This window comes from Rutilus rutilus (assembly GCF_951802725.1).
Source record: "Rutilus rutilus genome assembly, chromosome: 13".
Classification (NCBI taxonomy): domain Eukaryota; kingdom Metazoa; phylum Chordata; class Actinopteri; order Cypriniformes; family Leuciscidae; genus Rutilus; species Rutilus rutilus.
In genome coordinates, this window is record NC_140218.1 from 3,192,146 (window position 1) to 3,210,721 (window position 18,576).

General features: G+C 37.0%; 1 protein-coding gene across 3 annotated transcripts in view; it reads right to left on the reverse strand.

Moving 5' to 3' along the window:
• Positions 1–2,615: 2,615 nt before the first annotated feature.
• LOC311302540 (NACHT, LRR and PYD domains-containing protein 3-like) overlaps positions 2,616–18,576 on the reverse strand; it is a 56,992-nt gene continuing 41,031 nt past the window's right edge. For 2 of the 3 annotated variants that reach the window (XM_084428516.1, XM_084428514.1), the window contains one exon: positions 2,616–3,827. In XM_084428516.1, the coding sequence (XP_084284642.1) occupies positions 3,803–3,827 (25 nt within the window). In that variant the 3' untranslated portion in view covers positions 2,616–3,802. The remainder of the gene's footprint in view (positions 3,828–18,576) is intronic. The other variant, XM_084428517.1, reaches the window with a different exon arrangement.

Below are 18,576 nucleotides of genomic sequence, written 5' to 3' on the forward strand. Positions count from 1 at the left end.
CAAGGGCTAGATTGTTTACAGTTGTTTGGCAACATGTTAGCACTAGTTTATATGATATTTTTTCTGTATGCTTACATTTTTTATTAATTTAAGTTCCACAGCAACTTGATGTCCAAAGGAACTGTAAGGATCTGGAGTGGCAAGAACTGAAGTAACTTGCTGTAACAAATTAAGTTTCTGTCGCTCAATAGAATCTGCATCCCCTTTGTGACGTTTCGATCCCGATTTGGGAGTGGGAAAAGAGGTGGTGAGTTCTTCACCCCTTTTTTGGGCAGAGGGATGTGGTGCTGTGGTTAATGAGATAAAAATTAAAGTAAGAGAAATTACATTGTTATTACAGCACAGTAGAGAATCCAAAGATCTTGCATTTAGAAATATATCAGAGCATATAGTAGAATATTTATAAATGATTAAATATCTCCATAACATGTAAAGAATAATTAATAAAATAAATCATTTGAATAAAGACATTATCATAAACATTGACCATTTTGGATACACCAGTTATGAAAATGTCACTGCTTGATCTGTTTTGTGCAAACTTTTAAAATAGGACACCTGGCATCCTGAATGACAAAACAACTAATCTGACATCACTTTTTCAGCATTTTATTAATCTTTACATCTACAATTGTTATTTTACCTGGTGCCTCGGATGTATTTATAATGTCCTCATCGCTGGTGGGGTCATCCATGTCCTGCCCGTCAATCAAGTCTTTGACAGATTGATCAAGCTGAAAAACAATTTTATGTCAGTGCAAGAATTTAATGGATTAGTTCACCCCAAAATGATAATTAATATCTAATTATGCAAATATCTCCATTACTTAAGCACACAATATGCCTGTCCATAATACTGCTCTGCTTACACTGGTCTCACTGGGGCGTTGGGCAACATGTTTTTTGAGGAACTCCAGATTCCTCAACAGCCAAGCCTGCTTATGAGTGAGCCCTTTCTCCACACTCCCACTCGGTTTAGGTTTGAGAAGCTTGGTGTATTGTGTCCGTAATGTTGTTGCTCTTGTTTTCACCTCCTCCACTGAAAATATACACTGACATACACTGTGTTTCCTCTCTAAATTCAACTGAACTAATATCATTAAATATTAGTAATATTATTCAAACAAACAAACAAACTAACTAACTGTGCAATTCATCTTTTGTTAGACCTGAATGTAGCAGATGATCATTGACCTCGATCTAATGTTTACATTTGCTAGCTAGTGCGCTAGCAACTTTTTACACTCACCCGGTACGTTCAAATCTGAAGCGATCTCTCCCCAGCTCTTCTCTTTGTCACTCCGGTTGTGGTACTCTTTTGAGGAGACATTAAATAGGCACTCATACTGTTGCCACATCTCCACCATCCGTTCTTCCATCTGCTCACTTGGACGTGGCTTTGTACAAGAGTTAAAAACGATATAAATACTGTTCATCTTCTCACACAAACCGCTCGTTTCGTCCATCAATGTGTACTTACGATGGGGAATTGTTTAATTTGGACGATGGGGAATTGTTTAATTTGGACTCTGTGCTTGCTCTTTGAGACAGTGACCACAGACCTGCATAATAGGACTGACAGACAAGAACGGTTTGACCTAAAAATATCAAAATTGAAACTACTGCGGAAAAAAAGACACCTACATCTTGGATGCCCTTGAGGTAAGCTAAAACATATCAAAATTTTATTTCAAAGTGAACTATCCCTTTAAAGTCCCCCTGTAGTCAATAATTGTATCCCTTAACCCTCTGATTATCTTCATTTGGGCCGACACTCGTTATATTTGTGTCTCCAGGGACCCCAGAATATAACATGCAATTTTGAAACAGAATAATAGTTTTTTTAACAAATGTAATTTTACTCTGTTTATTAATGTTTTTATTCTACATTTGTGCAGTATTTATGCTATATTTTAAAGTTATATAAATAAAATGTAAAAAGTTTTTTTTTTTAAATTGGTTTTTATACAAAAACAGCTTTTTATGTAAAATTCACTTTATAAAAGACCCACATTTTTAAATTTCATTTATAGGGATAACATGGATAATTTGTACATGCAGTGTAACATTTTTGCCCATATTTTGGAAAATGTAGTTTTAAAAGTAATATAATTATCATTTCAGCCACTAAACGAAATTTAGAAATTTGGGTCTTTTATAGTGAATTTTACATAAAAAGCTGTTTTTGTATAAAAACCTATTTAAAAAAAAAAAAAAAAAAAAAAACCTTTTTTTAGATATTTATATACATTTAAAATATATCATAAATCCTCCAAAACTGCATAAATGTGGAGTAAAAACAATTAACAGAGCAAATGTACACTTGTTAATGAAAAAACTATTACTAATTCTATTACAAAGTTACATGTTATTGTCTGGGTCACTGGAGACCCCAAAGACAATGAGTGTGAGTATTTTTTTTCACGCTAATATAAAAAAAGATATCATAAAAAAAAAAAAAAATGTGTAGATCTATAAAGGGTTGAGAGTCGTACAAGGTTTCATGCCATTTGGACAAAGAATTTTTTTTTAAATTCAGCAAAAGTCATTTGCGGGTTAAAAGGACCCCGAAGAAACCCAGAGGGTTAAAGGGATGGTTCGGAGTAAAATTAACCTAGGGTCCTTTGCACCATGACCTCGAGCCTAACACCCCCAGAAGCCTTTTTCCCCTCGGTCGAACATTATTAGAGTTAGAGCTTATTTAGAGACATCAGCCGGATGGTTTAGTGCAGGCGCTAATGGATCCAATGATGAATCTCGTAAATTACCCCACTAATAATGCCCAGAATGGCACCAAACTTCTACAGTAAAACAAATAGGTTCTGTACTCATAAAACGAGGCATTGGAAAGTTTGTAAGTACATCAGGAGTTTATTTAAATAACACTTGCCTGACGGCTCATGCTAGCGCTAACCCGGACACCGACGTCACTTCAGTGAGTTGAGGAAAGCCCGTAAAAGTCCTGCAGAAAGCGATCATGAGGATGGAGTGTAACGACGCCCAGATCCAGGAATGCACTCATATTTTGTTGGTAGTACCAGTTTATAACAATTATTAGTTAACACGAAGTTGTTAACACTTTGGAAAAAATAATAAATTGTCGTTAGTTTCGTTCACATTGTCATGTTAATTATAATCGAATGCATTTTGTTTTATTGACCACAATATTATCATTGATATTTGTTTGAGAGGGGCACTTCTGATTCATTTTGAAAAAGGGGCTCGAGCACCAAAATCTTTTGTAGGAGACTTTGAGCTTTGTAAGTTTGTAGATCTTATACATGCAAAAACATCTACATAACACACTAAAGAAAAAGAAAACATGAAAACACATCATATGACCACTTTAATACATTAATACACATGTAATGCAACCATTATTAAAAACATTATGTATAAACTTGAGCTTCCATTGTTTTCCAAAAGTGAGCTTGAACTGTTTCTTCTTCTTCTCATAATTATGAAAAATGAATATTTCATCAGTCTTTGTCTCCCTCTGCTGGTACAACACAAACACAGAGATATTCAGGCTCTTTATTTACTCTGTGACAAAACTCAGAGCTTTTTGAGTTACTGTGCGTTTATACACATAAAATTATTAATCTATGAATGAGAAACTGTAATTTGCTGTGAAATAAAAGGTGTTTCACTGCCGCCTCATCAGGTCTGTCAGAGGATCGCTGAGATCTACATGAAGTCTTCATTTCTAACAGTGAAGTCACTGTATCTTCAGTCTCTGTTGATTCTGTTGACTGAGTCTCTGTAGTGGATCCTTATTCACCATCAGATGATCAGCAGAAGATCACACTGTCATCTGATTGCCAATCCTAAAATAAAACACACACACAGTCACATATGCAGTATGAGATATTACATCTGTCACATCTTTTCATAAGAAAACTAACTAGATAATCTATATTAATTCATCCTCAAGCATGATCATATCGCTTCTATCTGATGCTCAAAGTCACTTTACAAAATCAAAAGCACATGAAAGGTCACTTTCACACACCGGACAGCTGATCCAGAACCAGCAGAAATGACCATTACACTCACTACACATTTAATATCAGTTCATAACAACCCAGATCTCAGATTATCACACACATAAGGCATCTTTACACACAAACCAAATCTGAAGCGGCATAAAATCACAAAATGTGCATTTACACAGAATGTTTATTGCTTCTCTGACGCCGAGAACATAAATGCATTTACACAGGAATTAGTTATTAAAATCGCGGGAAATAATACTTTGAACATTACTATTTTAAAACTACAGTTTTAACAAAGCGTTATAAAATGAATTTAAAAGTAATTAAATATTAAAGAAATAAAACTCAAGATAAATAAAAACACAGAATGTCAGATTTCCTCTGTGTGATATAGCGATCTCACGCTCTGATGTTCGTCATAATTCTGTGGTACTGAGAGCTATTTTATATTTCTTAATAAAACTATTCCAGATGGAACAAATGCTACAAATATATTATGAATTATTACACCGATCGATCACCGCAGGATTTATTCATGTTTTTCATAGAGCCAGAAAGAACAATTCTGCTGTCGTGTGTGTGTGTGTGTGTGTGTGTGTGTGTGTGTGTAATATCGTCCTCAAGAAGATGATTTGTGGAATATAATATCACACAGTGACGGCGAATAAGCATTAGCGTATCTGAGAGAAATGTAGAAGCGCGTTGATCTGCCAGTCTCTTCAGAGGAAGATTACAAACGGCGAAAGCCAATTGATTACACACGTCGACTCTGTTATTCTGGTGGTTTCTTCACGATGTGAGTACAGGACACTTTTACTTTATTGTCTCTTGTTGGCTGACATTTTTTTATTTGGCTAAAACAATATGGATTATGGCCGATATGTTTAGTCTTCCGCTTCTTGATTCTCGCGCCGCGCGTTTGGTTGTCATGACAATGGCGTAGTTTAGAGCGACACAATATCGCGTTCATTTACACTGAACAAAACAATATCAGAGTCATCTTTGACACTCGGGGCTGAGGCGGGTCAGACCGGCATATTTTAAGTCTGCTTTCATGCGGCATTGTGTCTTTCCACAGAACTTTGAGCAGACACAGAGCCGCTTTAGAGCAGCCTTAAAGGAGAAGTTCACTTTCAAAAAAACTTTTGCTGATAATTTACTCACCCCCATGTCATCCAAGATGTCCATGTCTTTCTTTCTTCAGTCGCAAAGAAATTAAGGTTTTTGATGAAAACATTCCAGGATTTCCCCCCATGTAATGGATTCTATTGGGACCCAAACGGTAGAAGGTCCAAATGACAGTTTAAGTGCAGCTTCAAAGGGCTTTAAACGATACCAGACGATGAATAAGGGTCTTATCTAGCGAAACGATCGGTCATTTCCAAAATAAATAAAAAAGTTTAAGTTTTATAAGCACAAACGCTCGCCTTGCTCTGTTCTGTGATGCGCGTTCGTGACGTCACGTAATACGCAATTACGTTGAAAAGGTCACGCTTGACGTGTTTACAAATGTGCAGGAGGAGGACCATATACACATTTTCAAATGTATTTGTGTCAGTTTATCGTTTAAAATGCCCATTTCGTGTGCGTATCCTGGGTGTTTTAATATTAAAAAGCCAAAAAGAACATTTTCTTCAGGACAGAAATTTTTCAAGCGTGACCTTTTCAACGTAATTGCGTATTACGTGACGTCACGAACGCGCATCACAGAACAGAGCAAGGCGAACATTTGTGCTTATAAAACTTAAACTTTTTTATTTATTTTGGAAATGACCGATCGTTTCGCTAGATAAGACCCTTATTCATCATCTGGTATCGTTTAAAGCCCTTTGAAGCTGCACTTAAACTGTCATTTGGACCTTCTACCGTTTGGGTCCCAATAGAATCCATTACATGGGGGGAAATCCTGGAATGTTTTCATCAAAAACCTTAATTTCTTTGCGACTGAAGAAAGAAAGACATGGACATCTTGGATGACATGGGGGTGAGTAAATTATCAGCAAAAGTTTTTTTGAAAGTGAACTTCTCCTTTAACTCGCTGTGTAAAGATGCCTATAGAGACAGTTAAAGGGGAAAAGCTGAAAATAACATTAATATTATTTTCACAATCACACACACACACACACACACACACACACACACACACACACACACACAGGGCCGTGCACAGTGGGGTGGCCCGGTGGCTAGAGCCACTGCCCCTCTTCCCCACCCCCACCGCTCCGCTCAAAGCATTCCGCTGATTCCGCTAATCCGCTCCAGGTTTTCCCGCTCGCTCCGCAGCATCACTCGCATTAACAGGTAGGCTATGCAAGACAGTGGTTGAATCTGCGAAATTAGTCTTTTTTTTTTTTTTTGTATTTATGTCGGTAATGTTTTGCTCTTGGTCTTCTGGCTCTTTCTACTAGTGCTAACAACTTGTACAACCAGGGCTGGACTGGCCATCGGGCATACCGCGCACTTTCACGGTGGGCCGACGTGCTTTTTGGGCCGATACATCTCATACTCATACATTATTTTTATTATTATTTTTTTTTCTTTTTCTTTTTAACGGCCCATAAAATGTGTACATCGGCGGCCCATTCGTTTTGTTTTGTTTTGCTTAATTGGCGGTGCTGGGTTTGTGCCGGTGTAATGCATTGGTCAGAAAAAGTCAGCGTTAGTTTTTTTTTTCTTTTTCTTCTGACAGACCAGCCCATGAAACACGTAGATCAGCGGCCCATTGGTTCTTTTCTTGATTGACACTGGGCTGGGCCAATCACAACTTTAAACGAGTGAGCGAGCGTGCAGCAGTGTCAGTGTGTATCTGTCAAAATAGTCAGCGAGATGGAGAAGAAACGCAAGGAATGTGCAGAAAAACAGCGTGAAAAAATAGAAACAGGCCCTTAAAGCAGACACTGTAAAATGTGTCAAAATATACACTACCGTTCAAAAGTTTGGGGTCAGTAAGATGTTTTAATGTTTTTAAAAGAAGTATCTTCTGCTCACCAAGGCTGTATTTATTTGATAAAAAACAAACAGTAATATTGTGAAATATTATGACAATTTAAAATGACTGTTTTCTATTTTAATATACAGTAAAGTGTAATTTATTCCTGTGATCAAAGCTGAATGTTCAGCATCATTACTCCAGTCTTCAGTGTCACATGATCCTTCACAAATCACTCTAATATGATGATTTGATGCTCAAGAAACATTCATTATTATGATCAATGTTGAAAACAGTTGTGTACAATTTTTTTTTCAAAATTCTTTGATGAATAGAAAGTTCAAAAGAACAGCATTTATTTAAAATAGAATATTTTCTAACATTATAAATGTCTTTACTGTAACTTTTGATCAGTTTAACTCATCCTTGATGAATAAAAGTATTGATTTATTTTATTTCTTTCCCCCCAAAATAAAAAATAAATTCTTACTGACCCCAAACGTTTGAACGGTAGTGTTTAATGTTACAAAAGCTTTAGATTTCAGATAAATGCTGTTCTTCTGAACTTTCTATTCATCAAAGCATCATGAAATAAAAATGTAAATAACTGTTTTCAACACTGATAATAATCATAAATGTTTCTTGAGCATCAAATCATCATATTAGAGTGATTTCTGAAGGATCATGTGACACTGTAGACTGGAGTAATGATGCTGAACATTCAGCTTTGATCACAGGAATAAATTACACTTTACTGTATATTCACATAGACAACAGCTGTTTTAAATTGGAATAATATTTCACAATATTACTGTTTTTGTTTGCATTTTTTTATCAAATAAATACAGCCTTGGTGAGCAGAAGATACTTATTTTAAAAACATTAAAAATCTTACTGACCCCAAACTTTTGAACGGTAGTGTATGTTTCCTGCCCTTCATCAGCTCCTGTGGCAGATGATGATAGTGAGGAGGATCAGGACGAGGGCTTGGAGCCAGAGGGGCGTAAGTGGCATTTTGGTCGAATATGAGTTATTGATATCAAAATAAAGGTCTCGATGAGCTCTATCCAATGGTGCCAAAAAGACCTATCTGAGATCAAACTGTATTGAATAAAGCAACAAAACAATAAAGACCTAACAAAAAAGTGTATGTAATGTTTGGAGCCAGAAGGGCGTAAGTCCACACTTTGTAATAGTTTATGACCATATCTCGATCATATCATGATTAATACCGTTCCAAATTATTTTACGTCCTACCTGGATATAAAAACAATTACGCGGTAACTAAAGAGCCTAACCTTTAGTCATGCTATTAAGAGTTAGGTGAATAGTCTCTACAAATTCGTATTTTATTATAAAGATAATATGGAATATTAGTATAATAAATTTACCCTTCGTAGTATAAATCTACCTTTTTAGGTACTCTTCAACCGTGTTCGCTCTACAACAATAACCCTATTGTAGGCTGCCTCTTTGGCTAGGCAATCAATCACTCAAAAGCATACACTGATTATTCATATATCAGAAATAATGCTTACCCTCCTGTCGTATCTTTCAGTTAGGATCTCCTTGATCCAGAGGAAAGAAGGAGGCAAGTACTCAAGAATCCAAGGTCCAGACAAGATGATTTAGAATAAATGTTTAACAATATTTATTAAAAAGAATCAAAATTGAAAAGAACACTTGTTACAGATTACCATAGAGTACTGAACTAACAGAGAAATGCTAGCTAGGTTTAACGGCTTCTTGCTGTCCAGAGTGCAGGGGTTCTGGATTGTTGAATGCAAGGAAGAGCAATTTTTGATTTCGTCTCAGTCTCTTTTATAGTCCGAATTGAGAAATCTTCGTCATATTCATTATAAGGCACATGACTCCATGGGTCCTGTGACTACTGTCCAGTCATCAGCTCGCTCTCCGAAGATACAACAGTTCCTTTGTATTGGTGGACAAAGACCCTTGTCACTGTTCCCTCATGTGACTTCAGGAAACCAGCTATGGACAAAAACTCTTTATTCAAAATCATATTTTTAGATAGTCATGTGTTTTAACAAACCAGCTAGTTCGCTGGGAATACCCTTAGTTATAGGCCTCTTATTGTGGCCCTTTCTTCTCTGACGTCGAGTTTGAGGTATAGGTGAAGTGAGTGAAATGTCACCCGCAAATGGGCTTTGCTCAAAACCCTCGACATCCCCTCTTGACATTGATTGAGCTTCTTTAATTCTTCTAAACTTGTTTAATCTAACTCTAGGTTTTCGTTTCGGTTTACATACAAAATCTCTTACAGCAAATCTATCCAGTTTGCTTACAAAATCAGTACAGTACACGCTAGGTATAATTCGATCAAATTCGATCTCATACAGGCGATGACCAATTCCATCATTTTTACATATCATCACTTTTAATGAGTTGGCTTGATTTTGACTCATCCCTGCTTGAAGACACCAGGTTCTCAGACTCTGGATAACCTTTTGCCTCTGCCCCTGTTTGAGTGCTGGCTGCCACTGAAATTCGTGTTTGTTCCGCCAGACTTTCGGCAGTTTGTCCAGATTTAACTGGTTGACTGCGAAGATGAGTCCTCTTTCGGCCACGTCCAGGGTTAAAGGTGCCACCGCCCAGTCCCCAGGGGCCTTTGGTAAGAGGACTACCTGCCGAAACATACACACAGCTATATTTGAATTTTTGTCCAGCACTTTCGGGTTGGCTTGGGTTATCCAGGATCCAATGCCTGTAAATAATTCCTATTATTGTTTTCAAGCCTCCATTTTTCTTTTTCTTTTGGTATATCCTGGGTTCCAGGTGATACCCAGTAGCCGTATAACTGTTTCTAGGTCCAGCCTGTATCGATACAATTTCATCGATTTTACAGCACCTAAATTTCATTTCAATGCACCATGTGAGGAAGCTCTTTGACACCCAAGGTCCTTCAACATCCATTCTTTTTCCTCGTTGGGATATAGTCACTACCCCAATTTCATCCATTTTCACATTTTGTATTGCAGTACAGTTAGAACATAGATCTTGCCATTGACCCATCAAAAAACATCTTATTCTTAAACCTCCTGGAAGCATTCCACATATATCACAGTTTCTTTTAACTTCAACTACATTTTTTCCACAACTCTCATTTGAGATGCCATCCAGGAATCTTTTCCTCTTGCCAGGGGTTGTTGTATCCTTAATTACAAGTTACAAAAAGGGTTTGTCAGCTCAATATTGAGACAACATTCTTTACCAGCTTCTATCAGTTTTGTTACATAAAACCAATCGTTACTAACTATCGTTATTGCTATAACACACATTATATGATCATCATAATAGTCTGCAATCACCATTATCATAAATGCAGTTGCAATTACAGTTATTTCATAGACAGTCCTTTTTGTACCTTCCATTTCTACTCTCCTGGTTGCAAGTATCATAAGATACATAATCACCAATAGTGTAGAAGAGGATGCTATATACTTTATAGATTGGAGCTCAAGATAATACTTCAGTAAATCACATGCAACAAGTATTATATTAAGTATTTCCAGTCCGATCAAGCTCCTAAGTCCAAAAATGGATTTTATCTTAGGGCCTTTCGCAACTTGTCCGATTAATATACTTGCCAGATTTAGCCTTTTTTCCAAATTAAATGAGGCTATGTTACATATTGCAATAGGAATTTGCCATAATCCTTGTAACCCCATAAACATCAATATCCAGTAAAGGATCAAAATGACATTGAAGATTATAATTTGAAATTTATTTACCGGCAAGTCAGAGCAAGTTGCATTGGATTTGTTTTCCCAATTTGGTCTGGTCATTGATTCCATGGTCAGGTTTCTCAAAGTAAGCTCCTTAATCGATGTGATCAGTTCAGTTTGCTGAATTTCAGAGGAATGGGGGGATTTTTACGAGCCCTTGACTTTTTATGTTCTGTACGCTAGCCGCGGGCAGTTCCCCCTCACTCTCATTTTCTGACTCGGAGAAATCAGCTGACAGAGGAATCTTTCTATACTTGGCTTTGTTAGCTAGCTGTTTTAGCTTCCTACAATGTATGCATATTTTCACTAGTTTGATTAAAATACTTATTATTACAATGAATACTATCGTACCTCCCACACAGTACAGCACAGCTCTTATTATCTCCCATGTGTCTGTCATTATATCCCATACATTCGTGGCCACTGCCTTAATTTTTCCTCCTATATCTTGAAATGCTGTTTTCACTATTTTTCCGACCAACTTGATTAGGGTTACCTCTGATGGGCTCCTGGTCTTTGACCAATAGTCGATCCTATGCACCCAGTGCCCACCTAAACTCTCCCCTTCTAGATAGCTATCAACCGGGTGTAGTAAATCTTTCCATTCACTTATATAATTAATATAAGGTATAATAGCACATACCTTTCTGATTTGAACTTCTCCTATCATTTGTTTTAGAATCAAGGGGGTGATTTTTATGTTCTCTCCTACCCAGAGGGCGCCTTCCATGGCTTCAAAGTTGCATGACATGTGATTCCTCTCAATAGGTCCTTTTGTCCTTCTGGCCCCATAAGACTGGAAAATGGGGGCACTAAAAGTTGCATGCTTCCAATTGTTAAATAGGTCTCCAGTGCATAAATATTTTGTCTCTACCCTATCACTCCAAAATTCTATTTTCTTCGTATCCATTCTTTGACCTACCATCAATACTTCTGTTCCTAGATCAAATTCCTTAACACACTTCATGTTATAAGCTAATCTTTTTCCTTTTAAAGATTTTACTATATTTATTTCTTGTCGTCTAGTACATGGTCCCCCGTACCAGTCTGTGACATTCCACCTTTTGTTGAAAGTTCCTTTAGTGGGTCTGATGTATATTTTACTCTGAGTCCCCCATGAGTAACTATCTGGGTCAGCTACTTTTAAATAATAACCACTTTCCCATTGGCCGATCCTCTGGGATTTATAGGAGTTTACAATCTTGTGTGAGCCCAGATACTTCATATGCACTGGCCAAATAAGATCACCTTCCTTTCTTCCAGTATGTTCATCCTTTATATCTTGATGTCTTCCGTGGTATCTTACGTAACCATTAGGTCTTTTAGTAATAGTATAGTGTTTTAAGGCTTCCCCTCCCTGCATCATGTATAGCAACAATGCACTCCTGTATTGTTGATCTATTACTTTCGTTGTCAGGTATTTTGCTATTCCTGATAATGTTATAAACTTTTCTGGAATACCCGCATTTGGGAAGTATTCTAGGGTGTAAGGATGTCTATAGTTACCATTTGCTCTTTTCTTTCCTTCTAATGTGGCCTTCACGGTCCATGTAGTTCTATCTGTTTCACTACCTGTCCCTTCTGTGAAATTATAATTTTTCGTTATCCATTTATGCCACATAATAATAGTGTCTTTTTCATATTTTTCCATAAGGGTTTGATTCCAGGGAGCTTCAGCTTTTATGGCACAATACCAAACTTTCTTCTGTGGGTTTAATTTACGAGCACACTGTTTTTTGTGATCAATAGTTGACCTGTCTTTGTTACTCGGCCAAACCATCTTCCCTAACCATGGACAACCTGGAACTTTATGGCACATAGGCGTAGCTCGAGGCTTATTGTAGCAGTTTATCCATTCTGTGGTTTTTGCAGGAATTATTGGTTTGGTTTCATGGATTGAATGAATTATAGTTTTATCTCCGAACTCACTCATACGAATCCAACGATCTATTGGTTTTGGCCCTGCGCGTTGCGCAGCAGGTGTCAGCGGACTTGACTTTGGTGACTCCGTTTCTTCGGTCTCCTCCATATCATCTGCCACTTCTAAGTCATCTACCACTTCTAATTTACCTTGGTTTACTTCGTCTAATATTTTGACTCTTTTTATATTTGCTTTTCCTGTCTCACAATTCCATTCTAAAGTGGAGGTTGTTTTTCCATACGAATATGTCCACCATACTAGATCGAAGTTTATCACACTAATGTTTTTAGCTGCAGCTTCATCTATTTTCTGCCCTTTTAATAACACGTGTGTTTGATTCAGTACTTCAAGTTTACTCCATTTCATTACGGTTATCCCTCTTTCCGTCGTGGGGCCATACTCTGCTACTGATTTTAGAAAACTTTCTTCATTAGTACAATTCCAGTATTCTGGATCTATGTCTGCTATCCAGTTTCTCATTACTCTAGCATTATTTTCAGAATTGTATACTTTTCCTGCTAAAATCAGAGGTGAACCTTCAACCATTATTGTTTGATTATAGCAGTATAATTTAACTATCTTTTCTATCTTAGTACAAGGATAGACAGTATAGATTTCCTCTGTTTCCTTTGTTCCGAATCCGGCCAATATGGATATAAGGAGAATGAAAGCCATACTTATTCCTGCCATGACTTCCTGAAATTTCTCAGTCTTTTCCTCCTGGACTCGTCTGTAGATGGATTTCAGTCGCCAGCCTTTTCCCCCTCTAGCCATATTGCTGTTGGTGAGAGAACAAAGAATTGCCTGTCTGACCCTAGAAGTGTTTTTTGCGCAGCCAGTCTTGAAGTTTTTGTTTAATGGGTTTAACTTCTGTCACCCAATTAATATTAAGACCCTGTATGGCGAATCCAATGCCCATATAACTCCTGGTACAACAGAGATTTACCATCAGTTTTTTAATCATAGATGTTTCATCTTCTCCATATTTAATTTTATAACGGGCTTGCCCAGTCATGATAATTTGACTTCTGGACATCCTAGTTATGTCAGTCTCCCTTACTCCCACTTCCCATGCTCTGGTTTCCCAGTTATGTTGTTCAATTAGGAAGTTCATATTTTTCATTTCTGTAATAATCAATTGTTCGGCTGAGCTGCGTTCATACTGTCCCTGTCTTTTTACAAAGATGGTTTGCTTTGGTTCATTTAGATTATGTGAGATAACTCTTTCCCACGCATCTAAACAAGTGATTTGTCCCAGTATTTGGCCTAATACGGATCCAATCTCCAGGGTGTCTGTATAATAAGGATTACCAAGTCCTGACAATTCACAATATCGATATAGCCATGCTTGTTCATCTACTTCCATTAATTGGAGTGGATTGCTAACCCATGAGGTCATTATCTTACCCTGGGAAACACATCCCATAGCTAATTTCGTTTTCCGGGTTAACCAGACTTCTTTCTTACTGACAGTCTGGATCCATTTCTGTTCTTCTAGCTTTTCACATCTCTCGCATAGTTCTAGTTTAGAATCTCTAAACGTACATGAACATTTCGAGCCTAGCAAAATAAGTTTTTCTTCACATAAATTACAGGTTCGACAGACACAATTGGTTTCTCCACGTTGCATCTTTTGAATGACCCATCTTTGTTTACCTAGTCTGCAGTTTCCGCACACTGAAATCTCGCCTAAGGCGCAGTGGCCGATTCTTTTTTCCGGATTGTACCAGGAAAAAAGGTTATGTTCTCCCATGCTAGGGAGTGTTTTTAAGCTCATTTTGCTTGGTCGAGACTCATTCGGACCTTCCCACAGTAATTCTGCCACATCTGTTGCTTCACAAATACAACAGCTTGTGAATGGTATCAATCTACTAATGGTACCATCAGGACAATTTTCATGCCATTTTTTAACTCTTAGCAGTGCATATGCTTCATTTTGGCACCTGACCCATCCTGTTTTGGATTCAATAATGGACTCAAATACTACCTTCTTCATGATTATGCTTTAATTAGGTCCCTCAAAGACCAAATTCCGTTATTTTCTAATTGTACAGTTGTATTTGAAGTGACTTTTGTAACCGTATCCACGGTTTCAGTTTTATGTCTAAATCTTTTACCTCTGATTTTATGCAGTATTATTACTTGGTCGCCTACCTTAAATGGATTGGCGCTATAATTTTCCTGCTCAGGCTGATCTTCAATTTTGAGTTCACTCGGTTTGATTCTGTAATTTAGAAAATGTGTACATTGATCAATCAAAGAATCCCATTCTCCCACCTGTTCGTTCTTAATGAAGAAGTGTTTAATTTGTTTAACAGCGTTTTCTGCTATTCCGTTAGATTCAGCTGCGTACTTCACACTTTTAATTAATTTTACTCCGATTTTATCGCAATAGTCTTCCACTTCCTTTCCCGTCAGATTTGGAGCATTGTCACCCTTAATTCTCTTTGGTGGTCCTCTGAACCTTATCCATTCTCTTAGTGCTTGTACAACTACGGAACTAGTTGCTTGTTTGCATGGATAAATCTGTAAAAAGTTAGAACAACTATCTATAATTACTAGAAAATAACAGTTCTTTAACTTCGTCATTGGGCGGATTGGTCCAGCCCAGTCTAGAGACACTTCCTCGTTCTCTTTATTTGTTTTTATTGTTCCATAATCATTAAACCTGCTCGTCATGACTTTTCTACATTCAGGACATTTTTTCCTGATTTTCAGGTAGGTCGTTTTTAGATTTTGTATGTTAAGTCCGGTGGCTTTACAATACTTCGCCATATAGGCTAAGCTGGGATGCATTAAATCTATATGCAGTTTTTCAACAATATTATTTTCACTTGTCTTAGTGATAGCTTTAATAATTTTAGTTGTTCTAACTGTCTTATGTCTAATGTACTTATCCACCTCATCATTACCTTTTGCAGCCGATGTAGTTTGTACTGTGTGACTGCTTTGGTGCAGCACCTGCGGTTTAACCTCTTCCAATAATATTGCTATTTCCTTCCATAAACTGTCCTGTTTTAATGGCTTTCCCTTAGCAGTACAAAAGCCATTCAGTTTCCAAGTGGCAATATATTCTGTCAGTGCTTTGTAAACATAATCACTGTCCGAGACAACAATCGCTTGTTCTGTTTCTGTTGCTTTCATATGCCTTAGGGCTTCCAACACAGCTTTTACTTCAGCCAGTTGTGCTGAGTCTTCATTAGACAATTGACCCTTTTGTCTGAAAACTATTTTTCCTTTTTCTTTTCTAATGAAGCCCCACCAAACTTCCTCATTTTCTTTAGAGCCATCTGTAAAATAACAAATATTAGCCCCTTTAGGGATTTCTGTTATTTTCTCTTTTTTGTTAAGTTTACTTTGTCCAAAGATTATTTGAGTATCCTGCAGCAATTTACTCCATTTTGCCCATGTAAATTGATGAATTTTAGGTGCTTCGCTCACTAGGTTTTTAGATTCCCTCACTAGCTGAGTGATGCCTTCACCTTTTGATTCTACAATTATTTGTTGTTCAAGGGCTAGTGTTTTTATTGGTATCAAGCATTTAGCAATACTAGCTAAGATGTCAGCTGCTGATTTTGGTTCCTGTTTCAGCTGATTAGCAGGTTTTGGGTATGACATGAACTGTATTGGATTTTTCCTATCTTTTTCATTATACAATACCAGTTCTATTTCATCCGCAGTATTTTCAACACTTACTACTAATTTTTGATCTGGTTCTCGTCTCGCTATCTTACCAGAGGTCAATGCTAAATCAATTAATTGTAGCCTAATGTTTTCTAATTCATTGCTCCAATTAAATTCATTTCCTTTTGTGGCTCCATAAAGAGGTTTAGCTAGTTTAGCGTATCCTGGTATCAGATCCCTGATAAAATTCATGTGTCCCATGAAACTCTGTAAACTTTTTAGGCTTTTCGGGGTGTTTTGTCTCAAATCCTCCAATTTTTCTTTGGTAGTTTTTGAGAGTCCTCTATCCATCCCTGTCATAGCAAAGCCTAAAAAATCCACTTCCTCTTTACCTATTTCGATCTTTTTGTAACTGGGCTTAAAACCTGCAGTTATTAATCTAGTAAACACTTCATCTAAGATTTTCAGGTGTTCACCTGGATCATCGTTTATAATTAAAAGGTCGTCAATATAAACTGTTACCGGCAAATTTGTCATTAGCGTGACGACAATAGATTGGAAAGCATTAGCGGAATTTAAATAGCCCTGCGGAAGCCTTGTGTAACAATAGGCTTTTGATCGGCAGGTAAACGCAGTTTTAGCCATACTGTTTTCAGTTAATGGAACTGTCCAGAAACCGTTGGCTAGGTCAATTTTAGTCAAAATTCTACCTTTAGGTAAACCATTTGTTACATCTTTTGCATTAATTAAGTATCTCCTGTCTGGTTCTGATACTTTATTCAAAGATTTGAAATTATTAACGACGCGGTAAGAATTATCTGGTTTAATCACGGCTTGGAGCGGTGAATTAGTGATCGGGTTTTCTATTTCTTTAATTACTCCTAGTTTTTCTAATTCTTTGATAGTTTCTTCAATTTCAGGTAAAGCTTTTTTATTAATTGGGTATTGTCTTTGTGGTTTATGCACACCTCCCTTGATTTCATACTCATATTCTTTACCTAAAAGGCCTACATCATTCTTAAATTTAGCTGCTCCTCCTTTATGTTTTTCAAGGATTTCTCTCAATTTGTTTTTATCAAGCATGGTTTCTCGCACCATTCTGTCTATTTCCCCTTTGAGGTCGACCATTTTCATCCATCTGACTGTTAATTCTTTATTAATTTTACCTACAATTTTAGTTGCATCCTGTAATGTCATTAGATTCTCCGATTGATTAGGAATAATGGCTATGTCTTTCCACATATACCAGTCAGTATCAATTGGACCTTGAGCTTTATTAAAACTGTATACCCTCATCATGCCTTTTTGTTTAATGGCATCCTCAGGTAAGTCAGTAAGGCAACTGATTTCAGCACCTGTATCGAGAATGAAGGTCCTACCATTGTAATCTATATAAAAGAAACCTTCATGTTCTTTAACTAAATCAGATTGGATGGTCGCTTTTCCTTCAGGGAAGTCCTATTTTTGTGCTTTTTCAAGCTTGTTGTTTCTCACATATTTAGGTTTAGATTGTCCAGTACTGTATGATTTTTCTACAGTTGCATTTTGTTTGGCTCTCTGTTCTCTGATTTTGTTTTGTTGTTCTGGAGTCAACCTGTCCCATTCTTCTTTGGAGACATATGTGGAGTTAGTTTGCTTACTGGCATTCTTAACGAATGGTGGCTTTTGTTCTAAGTTAGGCTTTCTCTGCACTCCTCTGCTCTGAGATCTGCCTCTTCTCTGGAAGTCATTAGGTCTGAACTGGTCCTTTTGTTCCCTGTAACTTTTGGGCTGTGCTACATATTTAGGCCCTTGTTGAGCATAATGGCCTTGGGCTTTGAGCCTCTCAGACCTTCTCAGACCTCGCTGTTTACTTTCTCCTTGGTAATTAGAATCTTGATTACCTTTTTTCTCTGCCTCATGTTTGGACCTCCTATCATACCTTACTGCAAAAGTTTGTAATTCCTCCCATTTAGTCTCATGTCCACAAAATTTCAAGTGTTGGAGACCTGGAAGATCTTTTTCAAACTGCATTAATTCTTCCACAGTTTGCGCTGGGTCCTTTCCATCATGAGCTCTATTTTTGCAGAATATTAAAAGTCCTGTACTTTTTATTTCTCTCAGTCTTTTGTCATACGTTTCTTTTTTAGTTTCCCCTGAAATGTTTCTCTTGTGTAAGGAAACATCATTAATTCTTATATTTAAACTCAATAACTGATTAATCATCAGCTCTATATCCTCATCATGAATATTAAGCCTCTTGCCTAGGTCCACTATTTTTTGACAACTTTTCATGTTATCTTTTGGATCTAGTTTCATTCCATTGAACATCCCTATTTCCGTGGCTGTTATTGTATGTTTAGTTCTGGCCCTATTTCTGCT